Source organism: Camellia sinensis, chromosome 6, assembly GCF_055761805.1.
Source record: "Camellia sinensis isolate YWXY chromosome 6, ASM5576180v1, whole genome shotgun sequence".
In the NCBI taxonomy this organism is placed as follows: Eukaryota; Viridiplantae; Streptophyta; class Magnoliopsida; order Ericales; family Theaceae; genus Camellia; species Camellia sinensis.
Window position 1 is genome coordinate 116,953,035 of NC_138966.1, and position 25,174 is coordinate 116,978,208.

At 38.6% G+C, this 25,174-nt stretch overlaps 1 protein-coding gene and 1 long non-coding RNA gene across 2 annotated transcripts; one reads left to right on the top strand and one right to left on the bottom strand.

Annotated features, from left to right (window-relative positions):
• Nucleotides 1-911: 911 nt before the first annotated feature.
• Nucleotides 912-9,515, bottom strand: LOC114299899 (cytochrome P450 81Q32). The gene is made up of 3 exons (XM_028244727.2): nt 8,931-9,515; nt 2,546-3,056; nt 912-1,806 (listed from the first exon to the last, which is right to left on the bottom strand). The coding sequence occupies exons 1-3, from the start codon at nt 9,380-9,382 to the stop codon at nt 1,192-1,194; spliced, it is 1,578 nt and encodes a 525-aa protein (XP_028100528.2). The 5' UTR covers nt 9,383-9,515; the 3' UTR covers nt 912-1,191.
• A 4,813-nt stretch (nt 9,516-14,328) lies between these two features.
• On the top strand, nt 14,329-22,961 carry LOC145792370 (uncharacterized). The gene is made up of 3 exons (XR_014331765.1): nt 14,329-14,722; nt 22,021-22,074; nt 22,840-22,961. It is a non-coding gene; the product is annotated as an uncharacterized LOC145792370 (long non-coding RNA).
• The last annotated feature ends 2,213 nt before the right edge of the window (nt 22,962-25,174 follow it).

Below are 25,174 nucleotides of genomic sequence, written 5' to 3' on the forward strand. Positions count from 1 at the left end.
TCATGAAAGCTGAGAGGAGGATATGGAATGCCATTCCTCTGGTTGCCCTTTGGTCCATTTGGAAGCATCAGAATGATTGCTTGTTCAATAGAGTTCAACCAGCTATGGAGGAGTTGCAGGAGTCAATCATTATCGGGTTAGCTATTTGGCTGATGGCTTCTTCTAAGGACTGCCAGTTTTCTATAAATGATTTCTTTATAACATAAAGCAGATTAGAACTTGTTTGGGAGGTCGGGTTTGATGTGATGCACAAGGTTAATCATCAGGTTAAGTGTTTTGGTTGCAGTAGCAGTGCAATGGTTTATAATCTGATTTCTCCTGGTGAGCAGCAGTAGCAGGTGTTGGTCTGGATTCTGTGTTTGGGAGTGCTCGTTGGTTTCTGTGTACATGGCTGAGGGTGATCTGTGCAGGGTTGCTGAGATGTGGTCCTTTGGCTGCTCTGTTTGGTCTGCTTAACTCTGCTTCTGGTTGGTCCCAGTTGTGGCTGGTTGTTGGTCTAGTATGCTCGGCAGTGAGCTTGTGCTATCTGTTGCTGTTATGCTGCGTTGGTCTGTTCGAAGCCGGTTGTCTTTTGGTTGGGTGTCTTCTGGTTTTTCTGTTACAAGCCGTCTGAGATTCTGTTGCATGCTGGTTTTCCATTGCAAGCTGTATGAGATTCAGTTACAGGGTTTTGTAGGATTGGAGTGATTGCAATGGTTGCAACCTGAGGTCTGCTGTAGTGTGCCTGTAGCTTTTGTGGTTGCTTAGTTTGCTCGGTTTTGTCGATCCTGGTTTTTTGCTTTGTTTTGTTGGTCTCTCACCAACTAGGAGGTTGGAGCTTTGTTCTACCTCCAAGCTCCTCTTTATTGATATATCTTCTCATACTTCGTATGTTTTTCATCAATAAAATCTTCCTTTTGCCGTTCAAAAAAAAAAAAAAGAAGTTTTGTAGTTTAGTAAAATTCAATTTACAAAAAACAAAAAACAAAAAAACAAAAACAAAACAAAGTAAATCGAAAATTATTTTTTTGATCAACAAAGAAGAATGGAAACTTTATATTGATGAAAAACAAACAAATACAAACATCAACTTATATCAATAAAGGAGGGAAGTGCAAAAAGTATCATAGCTATCACTCTACAATCCCAACTAGGTTGTAACTTCTTGTGATTTATTCTTTTATGTCTATAGCAAAACAGAATGAAAAGGCATCATACAAGACAATGTTTGCGCATGGATAGACGCGGCTTACAAATGGCCTCCAAGGGCTTCAACTTTGGCATGGTGATGCCAGGACTTTCTGTCATATCCACCTGCTCTTCATTAACTGTCTTCCATTCAAATGACTGAATCAAGGCTCCTAGTGCTAGCCCAACCATCCTTTTTGCAAGGCTAGCCCCGGGACAACCACGTCTTCCACTGCCTAATGGAATCAGCCTATACCCATCTCCAGCACTCTCCGCTTGAAACCTCTCTGGCATGAATTTTGTTGGATTTTCCCATAGCTTGAGGTCTCTATGAATGGCCAATGCATTTACCATTAACGTCGTGCCTTGTGGGACATCATAACCCCCCACTGTACAATCCTCAGATGCTTCATGTGGCAATAGAAGTGGGACGGGTGCATATAATCGAAGTGCTTCATTCACTACATTTGATAGGTAATCTAGCTTGGGCAAATCTTGTTCATCTATGAGGCGATCCTGTCCAACGTGAGCATCAATCTCTTCTTTAACTTTTGTCATTGCATCTGGATGGTTGAGGAGTAGTGACATTGCCCATTCCAAAGTAGTTGATGAAGTCTCAGTCCCAGCAATTAGCAATACCTATCCACACCAGACACCTAGTTAAGAGGTATAACCAACACACACACACACACACACACACACAAAAGAAAAAGAAGAAGAAGATGGAAACAGCAATGGAAAATTACTTAATTTTTTTTATTACTACATACAGAGGCAAGCGTACCACTTGTATATTTATGTGAACCTCACTACTACCTTTGTGTTAAGTGTTAAGAAAATATTATGGAAAATCCTTTTGTGTTTTGACATTTCTCAACCACAACCATTAAAAACCATAAACCTATTTTTTGTAGATTATTGCAAAATGAAAGTTGATGATTAAAAAGCATAAGCTAAAGTATTCTTATCCTCCAGTTTTTCAATAATCGATTCTGTTAAAACTTGAGTTTTTTTACCTCATAAATTATGAAGTATAAACTACACCAAACACTCTTAACATAGATTTTCAATGTATATGTGTTATAAGCAGCATCTATAAATTGCATCAAGCAAGGTCAAAGAACTTGTGTTGCAAAAATGACTCACCCTCTCCCAAAAAGAAAACAGTGTAGAAAAGGGTAGATCTTCATATTGGTTAACAAAAGCATGATAAACATAAGAAATTCATAATCATAAGGTTGTGATGGGAAGAAGAAAAAAAAAAAAAAACTGGTAGAGATAGAAAATTAAGTGAAAGAAGTAATTTTATTTATTCAGGTGAGGAAACGAAAAAACAAATATACAGATAAACATTGATGTTGTAGTGATCTGATCTTACCATTATCATCCCATTTATAATGCTGTTGGTATAGAACCCAGGTTCTGTTTCTTGCAAAGACAGCAAATTGTGGATTAGTGTCTTCACTTTTGTTGATGCACTGGTTTTTTTATGCTCATCAACTAGTTTCTGCAAAAACTTGTCCATCCTCTCTGCCGTGGCTATCATTTTCTTCGCCGTCCCAAACAAATCCACCCACTGCAAAACCGGAAAAAGGTCTGCTGGATTTGATTTCTTGACAAGTTCAAAGTGCTCTCTTATCAATTTCTGAAAGAGCTTGGCCTCCCCAACATTGTCCACGCTTTCTCCATAGAACCTCTTCCCCATGATCATCATGGTCATAACATTAAATGAGAGCTCAAAAAACTTGGAATTCAAGTTCACCTTACTATACTCACCACCACCACAATTATTCATGAGTTGATTCACAAAGAACTTCACTTCCTCTCCTCGTATACTAGTTGTCCTCTCTAGGCGAGTAGTTGACAAAATCTCCAAAGTTGTAATACGCCTGAGATTATAACAAAATCTATTAAAATGTTTTTTAATTTTTAAACTGTCACTAACGTCTCATTCTGACAAAATGATTCCATAGGAATATTTTAGAAAGAAAAACATTTTACTTTTGTAAAAGTCATGTCACTTAATAATATTAGGGAAAATTACAAATACACTCTTGAGATTTGCTTAGAATATAAATTACTCTTATAGTTTGAAAAATTATAAATATCCCTTCATTAGAATTTTTTATTTAACAGAATTAGTTAAAAAAATGAATTTCTTAATTGCTCTCTTATACAATAATAAAATTACCTATATTATTAATTGAAACATATTTTTAATATTATTAAAAATTATTAATTGACTTAATGATTTATTAATAAAAGGGCGATTTGTTATGAAATTAGAAACCTTAGGGGGTGGATTGTAATTTTCAAAATAATAAAAGGTGATTCGTATTTTAATCAAATCTCAGATAGTGTATTTGTAATTTATCCATATTATTATTATTTTTTGAACGACAAAACGCTACAACATATAAGAGTTTTAAAGATCAAATGTTTTGATCTCTAAAAGTAAAAATTTTGTTGTAAAAGACATTTAGGGATCAATTTCTATCATTATGAGGATAGTCGCTAAAAAGTCGTCCCAAAAAGTAAAAAACAAGGCTTTTAATGACAAAATTTTGAAAATGTCACAAATAAATAGACTTTTAGGGACAAAATAATTTGGTTCCAAAATAGTTTATTTTTTGAGACAAAAAATTTGGTTTCAAAAGGATAATAATTCATCACTAATGTCTAATTTTCGTTACTAAAAATATAATAACGCTACTTTTCACAACAAAAATATTGACTATAACAATAAAACATGCCAACCACCAAAACATACCCCAAATGCTTCCCTTGTTTTATCCAACCTTCAACCAAAACACTCAACCATCCATCATCAAGAGAATCCTAAAATGTTATACGTAAACAGATTTTTCTTACCAAATAGAGCTGTGTCAAACAAGAAACCAAAATTTCTTGAGATACCTCAGTTTCCGTGTCTTCAATGTTAAAACTAACACCTTCAAAGTTGGCTTTTATCCATGAGGTTTAATTACGTTCTTGGTCTCAAAAGTATCGGCTTTGTGTTAATTTGGTTATCAATCTATAAAAGTGTTTCAATTTAATCTTCAATATTTAAATTATGTCAATCTAATCCCTAATGTATAAAAAATATTTTAATTTAAACATTGGGAGACTAATAAATTGAAACATTTTTTATACATTGGGGACCATAGTAACATAATTTAAACATTGGCGGGGATTAAAATGACACAAAATTCTTATACTTTGGGAACTAAAAATATAATTAATATCTCTCTCTCTCTCTCTCTCTCAAAAAAAAAAAAAAAAAAAGAAAAAAAAAAAAAGAAAAAAGAAAAAAAAAAAAAGAAAAAAAAAGAAAAAGGCACCTCAACTTTGATACCTTCAGTGACCTCATTCCTGGAGATTTCATTCTCATTAAGAAATACCTCATTCGTTGCTAACCATTAAGACCACCAAACTAACCAACTAGGCCTAGTATAGTTAGTCACCATGCATTCTTTAAGGTTTAGTTTTAAGGAGGTCATGGGTTCAATTTTTCTTGAGAGGGTTGAATTAAGGAAGTGCAAGTACTTAGGTGCTTTGCCAAGAGTAGAGAGATTTTCTCCCATAGGTGCTAATCTAACCACTAACAATTACCGATCAAAAAAAAAAAATAAAATAAAATAAAAACCACCAAACTGCATAAATAAAGGAATCCCAACTTTCTTCTTGAGATCCCTTTACTCCATTCTAGGGCTGCAAATGAACCGAGCTGTTCATGAACAAGCTTGGCTCGTTAAAGACTCAGCTCGGCTCAGCTTGGCGCGTTTAGTAAACAAGCTGACCTCGAGCTCGCATAAGCTTGGCTCATTAAGCTTGGTTCGCTTATCTTTATTTAAATTATATAATAAATATATTATTTACATATTAAATAATATATAAATATATAAAAATAATAATATAAATAATATTTTTTATTTAAATATTTATATTTAAATAATATAAATAATGTTTAAAAAAATTTATCTAGTTGAGTCGAGCCGAGCTTGAACTCAGTTCCTTATCGAGACGAGCTTGAGTTCAATAAACAAGTTCGATAAGTAAACGAGCCGAGTTCGAATTCAGCAAAGCTCAGCTCGACTTGGTTCGTTTGCAGCTCTACTCCATTCCAAACCACCAAGTAGCCAAACTTAAAAGATTACATGGGCTAATTGACCCACCATAATCCCCACAATTTCATAATGAAAAGTTATATGTTCATAGCATTTTTATATAGAAATCATGACAAGAATGACTATGATAGTGGTATTTGTGAAATTAGGAAGTAGCGGTGGGTGATTAAAAATGAAATGACCAAAGCAAGCCACATCATTTGGTATGAAATTGATGAACAAAGCTATATTTGTAGATCGTTACTCTTTCAGAATCGAATGAATGTTTGGCAAAAACTTCCAATTTAAAAGAACAAAATGTCTACTGGTAAAAGCTTCATCAAGAGAAGCAGAAATCCTTATTACAATGTAAACCCTTAAACCACCCAACTGATTTCTCAACACTATACTGCACTTTTCTATTGCCAGAAATTGAATATAAAACTCTTCCAAAAATTCCCCAAATCTCCCCAATTCTTTTATCTTTTTCTAAGAGGGATTAATATATCTCATCTTCAGTTTGCCGATGACACTATCATATTTTGCGAGGCTGATTGGGCTGAGATTGTGGCTGTTAAACGCATCTTGAGATGTTTTGAAGTGGTCTCGGGGCTGAAGATAAACTTTCACAAAAGCCTGATTTGTGGAGTGGGAGTTGAAGTTGGATTGGTGGAACAATTTGCAGCTCAACTGAATTGCCTTAGTCAGAAACTTCCTATAAAGTATCTTGGATTGCCACTTGGTTCCAACCCAGGTAGGAAGCAAGTTTGGCAACCTGTGGTGGAAAGGATCAAAAAGAAACTATCTGGTTGGAAGCGTAGGTTTCTTTCTTATGCCGGGAGAGTTACTCTTATCAAGTCTGTTTTATCCTCCTTACCTATATACTATATGTCTTTATTTAAGATCCCGGTGTGTGTGGCTAAAGAAATTGATAAGATTCAAGCTAGGTTTTTGTGGGGTGGAGATGGTTCTCATAGGAAAATTCATCTGGTAAGTTGGAAGGAGGTGCAGCTGCCTAGGAATCAAGGAGGCCTTGGAATCCGCAACCTCTTATTGACTAATGAATGTTTGCTCCTCAAGTGGTGGTGGAGATATGCTTTGGAAGATGAGGCCATATGGAAATCAGTGATCTGTGCCAAGTATGGTGTATCCGGAGGTGGCTGGTATCCTTCATTGAATGGAGTTGGATCTGCTTCTGTTATCTGGAGAGACATTCTGGCGTTGGTACATGCTAATCCTAGGCTATATAACTTGTTTGTTGAGAATGTAGAGCTCAAGATTGGTGATGGAAATAGGGTGAAATTCTGGGATGATATCTGGAGGGGATCTATAAGCCTCAAATCTCAATTCCCTAGGCTGTATCAACTGTCTGTAGACAAAGAGATCACTGTGAAGTTGCAGATCGCTTGTCGGGAGAGCAGTAACAATTGGTGCTTCAACTTTCGAAGATCCCTCCTGGGCTGGGAGGCGGATGAGGTGATTCGGTTGCAAAATATGCTGGGATCGGGGCCTTGCCTGCACAATGGCCAGAAGGACTCCATTAGTTGGAAGGCTCACCGCTCAGGAGTGTTTAAAGTTGGAGATGTCTACGATTGGTATGTGCAAAGTCTTAGCCGTGCGCATAGTGTAACAGATTTAGTGTGGAAGAATTTTGCACCTCCAAAGGCCCAATTCATCACTTGGCTTGCTTGGAAAGGTAGGCTGAAAACCTCTTCATTTCTTAACAGAATAGGAGTCCTAACAGGGTCTGAATGTGTGCTGTGCAAAGCTGAGGAGGAAACTGCTAGCCATCTCCTGCTGTTCTGTCCCTTTTCGTGGAATGTTTGGTCTAAAATCATGGTATGGTGGGGAATTCAGTGGGTAATTCCAGGCTCGGTTGAGGAGCTGATGCATTGGTGGTTGGGGTGGAAATTTAGGAAAAAGGCAAAGCAAGTCTGGAGAGCTATCTTCATCTCTGTGATTTGGTCTTTATGGAGATACAGAAATGACTGCACGTTTAACAATACCCAACCTGATATTGAGGAGTTGTGTGAGGTAATAAAGGTAAGAGTGGCCATATGGGTAAAGTACTATGGGATGGGATGTGCATACTCTATTCATGAGATTATTGCAAATATCAAATGGGTGAGCCAACAGATTTAAGGGTGAACCAACATATATAAAGTTGCTGCTGTCTGCTGGGGAGATTCTGTTAGGTGTGGTGTGTTTGCTGCTGTCTGATGGGGAGTGTGGATGTATCTAGCTAATGTTGGAGTAGCTCTGCTTTGGGTATTGGTTGTATCTCTGCTGGCCAAGGTTCACTGCTCTGGAGTGTCATGCTGCTGTGTGGTCACTATGGTGCACATGCTCATTCTCACATCTCTGCTGATATCTATTGGATGTCTGGTGGATCCCCCATCTGTTCTGCAGAATTTGTTTCCATCTGTCATGCCTGGCTTTCATGGTTGGGTAGGAGAAATATCAGTAGGTTTTGTATAGGTTTGCAGAAGGCTGTGTGTAAGTTTGGTTTCTCTCCAAACATACACTAAGCCTCTTGGTGTTTTGTTCCCCCTACTCTGTTTACTTCTTCAATTAATAAAACTTTCTTTGCTCATCAAAAAAAAAAAAACTAAAAGAGAGGCAGTTTACAACAACCACTGTTGAATCAAAGTATATCCGACCCTTCACTTTTTTTTCATCAAAATTTGTTCAACAATTTAAATGAAAAGTTTGATTTGATCTAAAGATAATCAATTTTTTCATCAAGTAAAATCAATATTAACGTGACTTTTGGGCTCGTGAGGCCACCACATGTCATATATTTGGATTATTTGAACTGTTCCTTTTATGTATATTATCTATGAAAAATAATTATCTTGTTTGGTTCCAGTTTTTAAAAAATTTTATTTTTTTTATTTTTCGTATTTTAATATTTTAAGTATTTTTTTTTTAATTTTTAGACACATCTAACATAAACACACTTAAAAAGTATTATATTTGTGAAAAAAAAATCTTTAAAAAATACACTAAATATCAAAAAATAAAAACAACAAAAATTTAGTACATTTTTGTATTTTTGTCTATTTATTAATTTTTTAAAATATTTTTTTACAAATATTTTACTATTTAGATACATCTAGGTAAAGTGCATCTAAAAAAAGTAAAAAAATTACTTAAAATTTAAAATTTATTCACTAAAAACAAAAAAAAAAAACACGAAAAATAAAAAATTCATTTTTCAAAAAATTGAATTCAAAAAACTAAAACCAAACACACTGATTAATTCAATATTTGATAATCATAAAGTGTGTTTTCATCCAATTATATGAAAAATATATAAAGGTTAAAGTTGGAATTAGGCTTAACCCGAGAACCGAATCGATATGATGGGATTCATTTTTTTTAACACTAAGGATCTTTTAAAGTGTTTTGTTTTTAAAGTTTCTTAAAGTGGTGTATTGTGTGGTTGAGATTTAATGTTGAAAAATTGATGTGACTTGTCATTAAATCTCAACCACACAATGTACCACTTTAGAAAACTTTAGAAAAAAAAAATTCTAGAGGATCCTTGCTCTTTTTTTTAAACCAAGAATATCGAACCAATAAAAAAAAAAAAAAAACAGAACCAACTCAACACATAAAACCTCAACATGAAAATACTAGAGTTGCCGAATAAACCTGAGGTTGCGCCAAAGGTCACCATATGGGGCTGAACCCATACTGGTGTAGTTGCGCCAAAGGTATTTTCCGGAGAGGCTAGGCGGCCGGTTGGCGAATATGATATCATTTTTCGTGAAACATTCTTTGACGGCAGAAGGCGAGGTGACCAGGATGACCTTTCTGGGTCCGAACCGGAGGAGGGTGATTGGGCCATACTTGTCTGAACAAGCTTGAAGAGTTTGGTGCAGTGGCCCTTTCAGTAGATGAAGATGGCCTATGATGGGAAGCCCAGGAGGACTTGGGGGTAAATTCTTGTATCTTTCTTGTTTTTCTGTGAGGAGCTTGAAGAAGAATAGGAGAAGAGAGATTATGATGAGAGGTATGGAGTACCAGTTAGCTTCCATCACTCTCTCTGTATCCAAATTTGTCGGTGTGGTGCCAAGTTTGAGGAGAGAAAATTTGTTACTCATAATTGAGTGAGTGGAGCCTACAGCTCTATTATTTTATTATTACTGAATACTGATAAAAAATGAGTGTTGACATGTTTTATTATTTTTCTATGTTGGAATAATGTCACATGAGAGCTACCAACTCTCCAATTAGTGCAACTAGGTAGAGCAAATGCAATGGAATCCAATGTTTCTAATTTCAAGGTTAAAAACATAGAAGCATATTAAACTACTCTCTGTGTTGCAATAGAGTTGCATTGGTGGCAGCAGCTGTTGCTAGCTTAGCCTCTGTTGAACTCACTGTAATTAATGCCACAATCAAACAGGGCTTCATATTTCACCTTGGTCATTATATTTACTTCCTACTGTACTTGAAGTCAAGATCGAATGTGAATCCTTATTTTGCTTCGCAAAACTTGTGATTAACAATGTAAACAATGACAACTGCTTTTAGGAAGTGAGATGATTCTATGTATGATGAACATAACAAATTAGGGCAAAAACATTGTTCCATGAAAAGGAAAAACATCTCTCTCTCTCTCTCTCTCTCTCTCTCTCAAGATGTTAGATTGAAGGAATCAGCAATTCTGTAGAAGTCTGATTTCACCTTTTCAACATTGTTCACAATGCTTGTTAGATAACACTTAAAACAGCAACACTTGAAACAACACTTAAGCTGAACACAAAACACTTGCACCTTTTCAACAGCTGTTGCTAGCTTAGCCTTTTCAGCGCTTGTGGACTTTGTGGACTTTATTTTCTCGGTTAGCTAAGTAATCTGTTAGTTTTGTTTTTGACTAGAAAGTTTACTACTTACTACTTAGCCTAGAGCACCTTAACAAAATATAGAAAGAGCCAGTGGGGATTGGGACAAATCTATAAATTGGTGAGAGAACAGTGGGGAAAGAGAGTGAGTGTGATTGACTGCGCACGGCTTCATAATGAGTTTAGTAGCATTGGAGACTTCTATTAAACTAGTTAAGCAAATTTTGTATTGGTTCTCCAAATTAAAGGGCCAAGTAATATATTATTACTTACTATATAAGCTTATTGGTAGAGGGTTTAATATTTGGCTTTTGCATCAAACAAAAATAATTAATATCTCTTTCAGCCCCTTTGGTCAGAAATGTTGCTTTGTTAATTTGTCAAATGACTCACCAATTAATAGGCCATTTATATATATATATATATATATATTTGATCAGCAAGGAAAATTTCATTAAAAAATATGAAATTAAAGGTACAGAAAGATGATTATCATGGAGAGAGATTCAAGAAGTATCGACTAACCCTACTACTGCTACTCGCAACCATCTAATTAACCCTCAGCTTCACAATTTAACAAAAAAAAAAAAAAAAAAAATAGTTAAGAAGAAACTTAACTCCAACACACCAAACCCAGAACCCCTTTCACTCCAAACCACACCCCACTAACAAAGATAAAAACAACACTTCCCCAAACAGGCCAAACACCAACCATTGCTTACCAACACAACCCATAAACCCTCTAATAAAATATTCCCCTTTCAAACCAAACACACCACAACACACGAGTCTGGATTCTCGGCAGTCTTTTCCTGCAGCCCCCAAAACGACGTCGTTTTGGGGGCAAATTTTCAAAAAAAAAAAAAGATGCAGAGGAAGAAGGAGGAAGGAGGAGGGAGGAGAAGGAGAAGGCAGGGAAGGGAAGGGTCGGATTGGAGGGGGCCATAATCACAGGGGGAGGAGGAGGAGGAGGAGGAGGAGGAGGAGGCGGAGGGGGGACCGGAGGCGGAGGCGACGGCGACGACGGTCGCAGCTACTGCGATGAGCTGGAGCTGCTGCGACGGTGGGCGGCGAGGGACGAGCTGCGACGGCGAGCTCGCAGCCTCTTTCCTCCTCCTTCCTCCCTCTTCCTCTGCGTTTTTTTTTTTTTTGAAAATTTGCCCCCAAAACGACGTTGTTTTGGGGTGCTACAGGGAACAGCCGTAGGCAAGGGCGACCGAGGATCCGGATTCCACAACACACACCCAGGACAAAACACCATCCCCCACTTTCCATCACAACCCGAACTCCATCTGAAAATTATTTACTGCACCCCACTAGCTAACTCTCTCTCTAATTCCAACTCTATTAATTTTTCTTTCTGATTTTGGCTTTGTTGCTCATCTCCAACTCGATAAAAGCCTTGAGGAAGATGTCTTCTCTACCACCAAAATCAATTTGCAATTTCTGACCCATTTTCAGTGTTTCTGTTGCTTCAGCCAAAAGGAGTATAAACTCATCTTGCTCATCTTCATCTTGTTGTTTCATCTCCTCATCAGATTCCACCAACTTGTTCAAGAAGCGCTTGTTGCATACCTGAAATGAACTAGAAGATATTGATGATTGCGAAGGCTGCGAAGATCGGGCAAGTTTGGCATCCTTTGATTTTTTGTTGGAACCTTGGGCATATCTCCCTTTATTCAAGAATTTGTGGGGAAGCCCCAACTCAAGAAGTGAGAGTTTCTTTCTTCTATTGGTGGATTTGTGTATCCTAACAGGACTGTTTTTGTGCGGAAATGTGAGGGCTTGAGTTGGGTTGAGGCGGTTTGGGGATGAGGCATGATTAGGGCTAAAAGATTTACTCACTAGGTTTTGGGACAAAATAGGGTGGCTGGAAGAAGAGCATAGAGCATTGGGGTCTGTGCGTTGATGTACGTCTGGAAGCTTTGCCTCAAGCGTGCGAAGCTCAGCGCCGTTCATACTACGTGTGACATTACAAGAATCCTCAACTTGGCTGACAAGAGCTACGTTATCATCACCGTGATTCTCTCCCGGAACTAAGCCTTCGGGATCACCGGCCAAAAACGCACCCTGTAAGACAATTCTAGAGCGGATTGAGACATCTTCACCAACATTGAGATGCTCACCATCATTTTTCGCACTCTGAACATCACCGGGCTTTTCACTAAGGAAGCCTTCAAGCCGTGAAAGTATGAATTGGGTCCCTTAGTTTAAATAATTTATACTCGTGCAATATCATTGGCTTTTTTTTTTTTCTTTCTTTCTTCCTAATACACATTTTGTATACATAAATTATGTTTGTATAAATAATAGGTTTTTAAATTCAAATAAATGAATGTGGATATGACACATAATTCTATATTTAAATTTGTTTATTGATGTTGTTTTATGTATTTTTATGCTATTGAATTTATCAATGAAGTCTTGCTGATCCAAAAAAAAAAAAAAAATAGCCAAACTATTTGGATGGCAGCCGAGTAGGATATATGGAGGAAGTTTGAACAAGGCAACCAGTCAGTTTTCCGAACATGATAAGTAAATTACATAGCCAAACCTAAACAATGGGTGGAGTAGGTCTCTTCCTAGAATATTGTAAATATGTGAGACGTGATTTCACCTCAAACAAAGCAATAAAGGAAGTAGTTGCCTGTCTCAACAATAAAACTCTCACTTATAAGCTCGCCTTAGGTACTACTTGTATTTGAGCTTACTAGCTTATCACTAGATCTAAGGGGAAAAGAACATGAGGATCACCCCAACACTTCATATGGAGCTCAAACTCACAATCTTAGGTGATGACACATGGAGATATGTTGGAAAGCTGACAAAAGCTCAAAGAAGCATATTAGATGATGGATTTAAATGGAAGGTTGGTGCAAATTTACACTAATTTCTGTGTTTAAGTGTTTCTGTTTCTTCCATTAAATGTTTCATGTACTATATAGGTTTTTAAGTTCTGGAGGGTTTCAATTGTACCATTTTTGCCTATGGACAACTTGGCACAGGAAAAACTTACACCATGGAAGAAGAATGTAAGAGCTCAAAGGTACTTTGTTGTTTATGTGGTTAGTTCATGTTTAAGTTTGCCATGCTTACTCATTTCAAGTTCTGATGCCATGTCTATATTTTGTGCCAGACTGGACCTAATGGAGACTTGCTAACTGTCGGACGAGTTATTAATGGTCCCGTGGAGCATCTTGTGCATGTCCCCTACATTTTCAAGTTGTTTTCATTAGACCTTTAGTTTGTTTTTATATCTTTTTTCATATTTTTTCCCCATCCCAATTATGCACTTACTGTGCTAAATTGGAATGTAGGGATAGCAAGCTCACCTGTCAACTTCACGATTCGTTGGGTGCAAAAATCAAGACATGCATTATTACTACAGTATCACCTGCAGTCTATTGCCTGGATGAGACCTTGAGTACACTAGACTATGCACATAGGGAAAAACATAATAGAAATAAGCCTGAGGTTGATATTGAAATCTTCTTAGTGCAAGGGCGAAGCATCCCTGATTTGATAAATCATTTTTCATATATGTATCCTTCATCGTTCTATCATTGGTTTCTGAAGTCTATTCATCTGACATTCACCACTAATCTTGTAGCTTTTTTCTTCATGTTTAGGTAATGGCGGATCAGACTGAACAAATGGCAGTTACAACAGAAATCCACCAGAAGGTCCGTTTAATTTAAGCAACTGTGAAAACAATAGAATTTGCTATGACCAGTAACTTGAAGAATTACAAGATAAATTCGATGATCAGGTTAAAAAATGCTCTAACATAGACAACAAACTTGATGCCACCCAGGTAAGTTCTATCCGTATGTGGTTATGTATGGTTTTAGGATTGAAAGTTTTGTAGAAAAACTTGAATGAAACAAGCAAATTGTTGGCCAGCACTGAAGAAGAGTTAAGAAGATGCTAGTATGCTCTCAAGGAGTGTGAATTTATTATCTCTAAGCAGCAAAAAGCAGGTATGCTTGAATATTTCTGTTGTTCGAATTTATTTGCTAGCTCCATCTAACTAATGTTGGTAAAGAATTGAAATGGTTCCCTACATTCACCTTGTTTGGTTGAATGATTGAAAGTAGTTTGAATTGAAAATGTAAGAACCCAAATATAAAATTAAGTAAATAATTAAATAATAATAATAATAATATTATAATCTCGAATATTTTGGTGGTGAATCCTAAAGTGCAAATTAAATATTTGAAGGTCTTTTGAAACCTAAAATAAATTTGTGGTAAAAGCATTTAATTTAGAGGCAAGATTTATTATAAAAAAATATATAGAGAGAGAAGGGTGTGATTTGAACTCTAGACCACAAGGTTAATATATAAGACTCTTACCATTTGAGTTGCATATAACTTATATATATGTTTTGTATATTTATCTATTTATTTGACCTATGTGTGCCCACCACTAGTATAAAATAAAATAAACACAAACCCTACTCTATTATTTGTTCACCACATACATAGGGCAACAACACAGCAGCCACGGGAGAGGGTTTGAGAGAAGGAAAAAAAAGAAGAAGATGTTGCAATTAAAGAACTTTTGGGTGTGTTGTGTTGTGTGTGATCATCAAAGGTTAGCCCTCCTAGGTTTTCTTCTCTTCTTTCTTTGTTCTTCATCCTTATTCTATAATTATTTTATTCATTCATGGAGGTTGTAGGTTTATATATTTTGTATATATATATACTGTTAAGAAATTTGAGAAGTTAAATTCATATATAAAGAATGAGTATTATTCTTAGTTCAAAAATTCTGCACAGAATTGCAAACTTTAAAAATCAAGAAACCATATCAAATGGATGAATTTTAAACTGAAATTTTTACGGTAGATCAATTACATATTGAATTGCATATCTGAATTTTTTCATAATTTTTGGGAGTCAAAATCCATATAAATTGAGGTATTCAAATCTGTCCAGGAAACTAGTCCGAAACAGTAAATTCGGGAGTGTTGTTCTCTTTGGGTATAAATCCAAAAATTATCAAATTAGTGTCATTAGAACCGGTTACGAGTCTAGTTTCGTACGTTTTTGGCCTTGCATTGATTGCTCTAGTATATTAAGAGAACCGTCAATTTCTTTAAAGTGCTGCAGAAAACAATCTGTTTGGATATAATAAATTGTAGATAATTATTTTGATAAGCAAATCAAGTGAAACCAATTGGGTTTGAAACTTAGGATATATTAGATCATATCTGGAGGTTATTGGAATTTTTCGAATAGCGTGGAGTGGGTTTTGTAATTTTCAAAGTTAGCGAATAGGTTGGGAAGGCTTGTTTGAAATTCTGTTTTATCTTAAAGTTACAATTAATTAAGTTTTGACCGGAACCCATGTCTTGGGTGATTTTAAACCTTGAAGAACATGAGCTTAGGTAATATTTAAGAGTAACGGCGAGTTGGGTTGAGCCGTGTTAGTGCGCTTTAGTTGAGGTTACTTAGTTCGTATTCTTTAGTATTTTTAAATTAGTAGTTAACAGATAGCAGATATTTTGCAGAGAGTAACAATATTTGTTTTTTATTATTCAGAAAGAATGAATTACAATTTACAGAAATGAGGATATTTATAACCTACACAAACTAACTCTGGTTCAAGCTAACTAATGCATAACAAACCAAGTAACTCTAGTTTATGCTGTAACTACCTGACTACTCTGTTACCTATCTAACTGATCTGTAACTGTCTAACAAGATCTGTCACTATCTAACTGAAGCAATGATGTAGCTGTGATGTAGCTGTAGTCACAGCTGTTGCAGGTGCTGATGAGGAGCTGGAGCAGCTTGATCAGGACTAGAAGCTTCTTGATTATGACTAGACTCTTTAACAGGCCCCCTCAAGCTGAGAGGGATGAAAGATCCCAGAAGCTTGTTCTGCAGATACAAAAACCGAGAAGAGGGAAGAGGTTTGGTGAATAAATCAGCAAGCTGATCCATGGAAGAAACATGATGAATAAGAAGTTTCTTGGCTGCAACTCTTTCGCGAACATAATGATAATCAACTTCAATATGTTTAGATCTGGCATAAAACACAGGATTGCTGGATAAGGAAATTGCAGATAGATTATCACACCAAAGCATGGGAGCTGGAACTGTGATATGAAGATCTGACAGTAGCATGCCAAGCCAGCTTAATTCAGCAGCAGTTTGAGCAAGGGCTCTATACTCAGCCTTAGTGGAAGATCTTGACACGGTAGGTTGCTTCTTAGTGGACCAAGAAATCAAATTAGGACCTAAAAACACACAATAACCAGTGGTTGAGCGGCGGTCAAGGGAACAGCCTGCCCAATCTGAGTCAGAAAAGGCATGTAAGGTAAGAGGACCAGGAGTAAAATGGAGACCTTGATGAAGAGTGCCTTTCAGATATCGGAGAATTCTTTTTACCAAAGCAAAATGACTGGTAAGAGGGGATTGAAGAAATTGACATGCATGATTAACAGCAAAAGTGAGGTCAGGACGCGTAATAGTAAGATATTGTAATGCACCAACAAGACTACGATAGAGAGAAGGCTGAGAAAAGGGTAAATCATCAACTGAATCAGTACAAGTTTTGAGAGGCAAAGGGGAAGGAGAAGATTTGCAGTTTGTCATACCAGCTTTAACCAAAATGTCAGTAGCATACTTTCTTTGAGATAAAAAATATCCTGAGGAAGAAGTAGTAACTGAGATTCCTAAAAAATAATTGATCAGCCCCAATTCTTTCATAGAAAAGGTAGAATGCATCTGAGTAATGAGAGTGGAAATATAGGAAGAATCACTTCCTGTAAGTAAAATGTCATCAACATAGATTAAAAGAATAGTGATAGAGTGAGAAGTCTTTTTAACAAATAGAGAGGAATCACAATGACTAGCCTTAAAACCTTGAGTAAGAAGAAAAGAGGAAAAAGTAGAGAACCAGGCCCTAGGTGCTTGCTTGAGGCCATACAAGGCTCTATTGAGTTTGCAAACTAGGGAAGGTTTGTTTGGATCAACAAAACCAATAGGTTGATGCATATACACTTCCTCCTCTAAAATACCATGAAGAAAGGCATTGGAAATGTCCAGCTGTTTAATAGACCATTGAAAATGAAGAGCCAAACAGAGGAGAATTCTGATAGTAGGTTGTTTGGCAACGGGACTAAATGTTTCAAAATAATCAATACCCTCAGTTTGAAGAAACCCTTTTGCAACCAATCGGGCTTTATGCCGAGCAATAGTCCCATCAGAATTTTTCTTAAGGCGAAATACCCATTTACAACCAATAGCCTTTTTGTTGGGAGGAAGATGGACAAAAGTCCAAGTACCTTGTTTGATCAAGGCAGTGTATTCCTCCTTCATGGCAGTAGTCCATGCACTGGATTGAGAGGCCTCCTGATAGGATTGAGGCTCAGTATACTCAGAAGAGGTGAGAAAACACTGGTGCAAAGATTTAGACCTAGTGATCATGGGATGAATGTTAGGAGGAGAATTGGAGTGGATAGAATGAGAGGAAGGAATAGGAGGTAAAAGAACAGATAAGGAAGAGATGGGAATTTGGGGCTGCTGAGAAGTAGGCTTAGAGATAGAAGAAGAAGGAAGCAAATCAGCAGATTGAGACAGAGTAGCAGCAGACTTAGACAAACCAGTATCAGCAGACTGAGGCAAACCAGTAGTTGGAGCAGAAACAGCAGACAGACTGCCAAGAGGAGCAGCAGTAGCTGGAACAGAATCAAAGTGACCAAAAACAATTGGACTTGGTGAATGTGGTGAGATCTGAGACTGTGGTAAATTTGGTGACTGTGGGGATTGAGTTGAAGCAGGACTTGGTGTTTGTGACTGTGCTGAAGTGTGGGACTGTGACTGAGCTGAAACAGGAAAAATTGCAGATGGAGCAGACCAGAAAAATGAGGTCAGCTGGGGCAAAGATGGAGAAGCAGGCTTAACTGATGGAGAAGAAGCAAAAGGAAAGACATCTTCATCAAAAACAACATGTCTGGAAACATGAATTTGTCCAGTAGTAGGATCAAGACACCTATAGCCCTTGGTAGATGGAATGTAACCAAGAAACACACAAGGCACAGACCTAGGTTGAAGTTTATTGGAAACATAAGGTTTAAGCCATGGATAACATCTGCAACCAAAAGTTCTGAGCAATGTATAATCAGGAGCATGGTGGTACAACATTTCAAAAGGAGTAAGAAAATTGATCTTAGCTGTAGGAAGTCTATTAATGAGATAAACAGATGTGGCAAGGGCATCAAACCAATAAGCAAGAGGCAAGGCAGAGTGATGCATAAGAGCAATAGTAGTCTCTATGAGATGTCTATGTTTCCTCTCTGCTACTCCATTTTGAGCAGGTGTGTGAGGACAACTTAACTGATGTTGAATACCATGATGCTTTAAGAAATCATGAAACTTGGTGCTAAGATATTCACCACCATTGTCACTTCTTAACACTTGTAATTGAGTAGAGAATTGTGTTTCAACAAATGCTTTAAATTCCACAAACTTATGAAAAACTTCACTTTTATAATGGAGAGGGAACAACCATGTAAACTTGCTATAGTCATCAATGAACAACACATAATACTTGTAGGAAGAAACAGAGGAAGTAAATGGTCCCCATACATCAGAGTGAATAAGAGCTAATGGCTTATTAACTGTAGAATTGGACAAGCTAAAAGGAAGTCTATGACTTTTGGAAACACAACAATGAGAGCACATTTTATTATCAATACCAGATGTAACATTTACAGATGAAGAAGGTAACAAATGATGTGTAATAATGTGCTGAAGTTTCCTTGAAGAAGGATGGCCTAATCTAAAATGCCAATGAGAAGAGTTAACAGTGGACTGGAAACAAGCTGGTGATACAGATGCAGAAGATGGAGCAGCACTAGGGAGATGATAAAGACCATGGGAATGAAGACCTTTATATAGCACCTTCTTGGTACTCTTGTCCTGTATAATGAACATATCTTTGTCAAAAGTAATAGTGCAATGATTATCAGAAATAAGCTGATGAACAGAAATTAAGTTGGAAGATATGGAAGGTACATGAAGCATGTTTGAGAGATGGAAAGGAAAAGAAGGAGTGGGGAGAAGACCTTGACCAGTGTGATGAATAGGTAAGGCAGTTCCATCACCAACAGTAACCTGATCATGTCCATGATATGGTTGATAGGAAGATAGATTGTTCAAGTCATTTGTGATATGACTAGTAGCTGCAGAATCAAGAAACCAGTTGGTAGAAGCACTGTCAGCAGGAGAACTAGTAGCAACCTGATTTGTATTTGTAATATAGGCTTGATGAGTTTGAGGCCTTGAAGAGTGGAAAGAAGATGTGTCCAATCTGTACCAACACTCTAATGCTGAGTGATTCAATTTTCCACAGATCTGACAAATCACTGGAGAAGAATGAGAATGAGGATAAGAAGTAGCAGAATGTGCAGTAGAACCAGTAGAACTTGAATGATAGAACTGAGGTCCTGTGTGACCTTGGCCTGTATGACCTGAAGTAGAAGATCTGCCTTTTCCTCGAAATATAGCATTGCTAGGACTAGAACTTCCTTTGAAGAATCTGCTACCAGGTCTTCCTCCTCCTCGACCTCTGTAAGAACCACCTCTAAAGCCACCTCTAGAAGAAGTGCTGGAAACATGATAAGCAAAAGGTAGTTCTGAAGCAAGAGCTTGCTTAGATGCAGCTTCAACATGAATGGATTCAGAATTTAATAGGGAACAGAGCTCTCCAATGGATATAGTTTCAACTCTAGTTCTGATTGCTGTTTTGAATGCATTATATTCATCAGGCAATCCATTAAGAATTAGGAGAACCAGATCCTCATCATCAACAGGTGATGCAGCTAAAGCCAATTGATCAGCAATAGACTTGATCTGCGTCAGGTAAGTATCCATTGTGTGGCCTTTTTTTACAATTTGACTAAGTTTATTCTTCAACTGGTGAATATGTGATCGTGACAAAGAGGTGAACCGTTTGAGAAGAACACTCCATACTTCATGGCTTGTGGAACAATGTAACACAGATGTGAAGATAGATGGTGAGAGAGTTGTAGTTAAGCAACTGAGAAGATGAGAGTCTATCAAAATCCAATTTGTATAATCTGGATTCTGAACCTCATGATTGTGTGCATCAACAATAGTGGATGATGGACATTCCTGTGTGAAAAATCTAGAAATCCCCTAGATTTTGATTTGTGATTATGTATCAATTTTAAGCAGAATATAACAATCCCAATCAAACAATTAAGACAAAGAGACACAACGATTTAACGTGGAAAAAACCACAATTGGACACCTCCAACTGTGATAAAAAACCACGGGCAACAGCCACAAGAACAATCTACTAAGAAGATTTAAAGGAATTACACAGGTATACTCTCAATTACCTAGCGAATCCACGCCTAATTGAACCAACCTCTATGTGCCTCTTCCAACCCGTCTTCACCTCGGAATTGTCTTTACGATGAGCCACCCCGGAATCCACCAAAGTTTCAGGCTCGAATTCTTCAGAATCCACCGAAGAACAACTCTCTCTTTTGTAGAACAAAACACAACCTTTGATGTACTCTCTTTAAACCATGAGTTGAATACTCAATAAAAACATCAAAGAAAACTAGCAAAATCTCTCCAGATATAAACCTTAAGATCCAAAAATAAGATCTGGAGAAGTCTTTGTAGTGTTGGGAGAAAACCAATTATTTATAGAGAACTAAAGCAATCCTAATTTCAGAAGAAAACCAACTCTTTAATCAAATCTGGAAATCTGGGATCGCGCGGTCCGCTCGAGCGCCCTTTTCCCCGCTCGAGCGGAGACTTCAAATTCTGTGATTTCATACAGGCTCCACGCTCGAGCGTCGGTTTTGCCGCTCGAGCGGCGAATCACACCATCCAGTACTTTTTCAGGCGACTATAGAGATGCTGAGAGCTTCCAATCCACGCTCGAGCGTCCTTTTCCCCGCTCGAGCGGGAAGGCCAAAACTAGAAAAACTGGAAAAATATAACATGATCGGACAGGCAACTTTGAATGCATTTTTGCATTTTGCTTCGGGCCGCGAGCTGACCGGGCAGCTCGACCCCCGTAATAATCAGCGAAGTGGCAATCTTGAAAATATTTGCATCACAAACTTCTCTGAAAGGCTCAATTTGGGTTGGATTCGCATCTAAACACTCATAGCCTCACTGAAATAAATGTGCGAAAATAAATACAACTGAAAGGAGTTTTGTCAAACGGGATTGCCAATAAATAAAACCTAACACTGTGTACCATCAACAAAACTGAGAAGTTGAGTAGCTTTCAGAATATTGTGAACTTGATTCTTCTAGATAATAAAATTTGTGGCATCAAGTTTGACAGTGACAAAGGCATTCAGATTTGTAATGAGTAGTGCAAGATTTGGAGGTATAGAAGATGAAGAAGAAGATACAGCAGAGGAGGACAGATTCAGAGATGGCAGGGAAGATGCCATTGATGAATCCTCAAGCACTAATGCTCGCAAGAGATAATGGCTCTGATACCATAACAGATAGCAGATATTTTGCAGAGAGTAACAATATTTGTTTTTTATTATTCAGAAAGAATGAATTACAATTTACAGAAATGAGGATATTTATAACCTACACAAACTAACTCTGGTTCAAGCTAACTAATGCATAACAAACCAAGTAACTCTAGTTTATGCTGTAACTACCTGACTACTCTGTTACCTATCTAACTGATCTGTAACTGTCTAACAAGATCTGTAACTATCTAACTGAAGCAATGATGTAGCTGTGATGTAGCTGTAGTCACAGCTGTTGCAGGTGCTGATGAGGAGCTGGAGCAGCTTGATCAGGACTAGAAGCATCTTGATCATGACTAGACTCTTTAACAGTAGTTGACGTGTAGTTTTCATATTGGTTCAGGGCACTAGTTGGACTTTCATACTCTATTCGAGGATTATATTATTTTGTTTCCAGGTGAGTAGTTTCATGCTACATATTTTTGTAAATGTTTCCCTACCCTGAATTGTTGGAAAATTAAATTGTTGTTTCATGATTAAACTGTTTTGATAAATTATTATATTATCAATTGAATCAAATTATTTGTGAAACATGTGTGAACTTGGCATACTGTAAACTATTTGTTTTGGTCTCATGTTTATAATGATGAACTACCATGTTTTGCAAAATTGATGTGTATTGATTATTGGGACCATGTGTGTATTTAGTCCAGGGAAATTATTCCACTGTGTGTGGTGACTCTGGCCACTAGGGAACAGATCCGGGTTGGGCCGTGATGACTCTAGTGCTCAACAATTGTAAGGAAAAGACCTTTAAAAATAACTAGGTGACCTTCAATCGGATTGTCTTTGAGAAAAGGCCCAGGTGCCACCCTGAGGATGACTCTTAGTTCGGTATTGGATCCAACGGGGCTTATAGCCTGAGAACTGTGTGGCAGATTATTTGTTTTTATTGGTACCCAGAAAATTATTGGTGTTCATGTTATAATCTGTTTTAAGTGGAAAATGTCGTTTATTATGTTCTTGCGAGACATGAGTATTTTAAGTGTTGAACTGTGAAACCTTCTTTTTGAAATAGATTGTATTTACCAAACTGTATGCCAATCTAGTTTCTGTGATATATATCTTATTTTGGAATTGAACCCTGTTTTCAAAACTGTATTTACTATCCATGTTGCTACTCACTGAGCTATCAGCTGACTTAGTTGTTTACCATTTCCAGGTGTTAGAAGGACTTAGAGTGGACTCATGGCGTAGCGGGGACTCAATTGCATGGACCTTTAGGGCATTTATTTAATTTGTTTTAGGTTGCTTTGTCGAGTTTTGTGCATACATTGTGGTTGGATTTTGTACGGGGAGCAAATATTCCGGCAAGCCCGTACTCCTTTCTTCCAAGCTCCGTTTCTGTCCGATCACCTGCGAGCACAATAGCGGTGAGCTACCCGGCGGTGTGTGGCCGGAAAACCCCTCCGACGATCAAGTTAGAACACACACAGGGGATAGATAGAGAGAAGGGAGAGTGTTGAGTGTTTAGTGTATGTCTCACCAAATGTTCATCTGTCCGCGTATGGGGGGCGCAGACGTGTTTATATACCTTCTGCGCCCCAAATCTACTCCTAGTGTCCTCTCAACACGTGGCACTACTATCCCATCTGTCAGCATAAACCTTGCTGAGCACCACCTAACCCAACTGCCTACCCATTCTCCTAGGAGCTCGGCAGCCGGGCAGTACCATCTCGCCCATCGTCTGCCATGCTGCGCTTCAAGCCCAAGTACTTCAACAGCCAAGCTCAGATGAGGACCAGACTCGGCGGCATCTCGGCAAAGCCGAGCTCGGGACAACTCACGCTTGTCTGCGGTCGACCTTCCTGCCGAGCAAAAAGGTACCTCGGTCCAACCTTGCCTTTCCTAGCGCTGGACCTTTCACCTGACCGGCTTCGTAACCGCGGATCCTTGCAGCTCGGTCAATCCACGCGCTGCTTAACCGAGCAGCTTCCTTCAAGGCTGGGCCACACAACTTGGCCCAACACCTGTTCGGCCCAAATCTGTCTGGCACAACTCTGTCCGGCCCAAATCTGTCCGGCCCAATTCTGTCGGCCCAAATCTGTCCGGCCCAATTCCACGGCCCAATCCAGATCATAAATCTCCCTCTCAATTGCCCCTTAATTCCGTCCGCTCAAGCGTGACTGGGATTACCTATTTGACCGGGGTAACTCTTCCTCGGTTCTTAGTCTGCAAGACGGTGACCGCACTAAGAAGGCGAGCAAGGTTCGCTCCACGACTTCCTTCTTGGCGAGCAACATCAGCTCGGCAAGGAACTCCAAGGAAGGCGAGCAAGGTCCACTCCGTGACTTCCTTCTTGGCGAGCAACATCAGCTCGGCAAGGAACTCCAAGGAATGTGAGCAAGGTCCGCTCCGCGACTTCCTTCTCGGCGAACTACATCTGCTCGGCAAGGAACTCCAAGGAAGGCGAGCAAGGTCCGCTCCGCGACTTCCTTCTCGGCGAGCAACATCAGCTCGGCAAGGAACTCTAAAGAAGGCGAGCAAGGTCCGCTCCGCGACTTCCTTCTTGGCAGACAAGAACAGCTCGGCCAAGGAACTCCAAAGAAGGCGAGCAACATCCCCTCCGCGACTTCCTTCTTGGCGAGCAACATTAGCTCGGCTGAAACTTCGGAGTTAAACAAATCATCAACTCTTCAGCCGGAGTAAGACATCTCGGCTGGAACCTCGCAGTTGAGCAAATCATCAACTCTTCAGCCGGAGTAAAACATCTCGGCTGGAACCTCGCAGTTGAGCAAATCATCAACTCTTCAGCCGGAGTAAAACATCTCGGCTGGAACCTCGCAGTTGAGCAAATCATCAACTCTTCAGTCGGAGTAAGACATCTCGGCTGGAACCTCGCAGTTGAGCAAATCATCAACTCTTCAGTCGGAGTAAAACATCTCGGCTGGAACCTCGCAGTTGAGCAAATCATCAACTCTTCAGCCGGAGTAAGACATCTCGGCTGGAACCTCGCAGTTGAGCAAATCATCAACTCTTCAGCCGGAGTAAGACATCTCGGCTGGAACCTCGCAGTTGAGCAAATCATCAACTCTTCAGCCGGAGTAACACATCTCGGCTGGAACCTCGCAGTTGAGCAAATCATCAACTCTTCAGCCGGAGTAAAACATCTCGGCTGGAACCTCGCAGTTGAGCAAATCATCAACTCTTCAGCCGGAGTAAAACATCTCGGCTGGAACCTCGCAGTTGAGCAAATCATCAACTCTTCAGCCGGAGTAAAACATCTCGGCTGGAACCTCGCAGTTGAGCAAATCATCAACTCTTCAGTCGGAGTAAGACATCTCGGCTGGAACCTCGCAGTTGAGCAAATCATCAACTCTTCAGCCGGAGTAAGACATCTCGGCTGGAACCTCGCAGTTGAGCAAATCATCAACTCTTTAGCCGGAGTAAAACATCTCGGCTGGAACCTCGCAGTTGAGCAAATCATCAACTCTTCAGTCGGAGTAAGACATCTCGGCTGGAACCTCGCAGTTGAGCAAATCATCAACTCTTCAGCC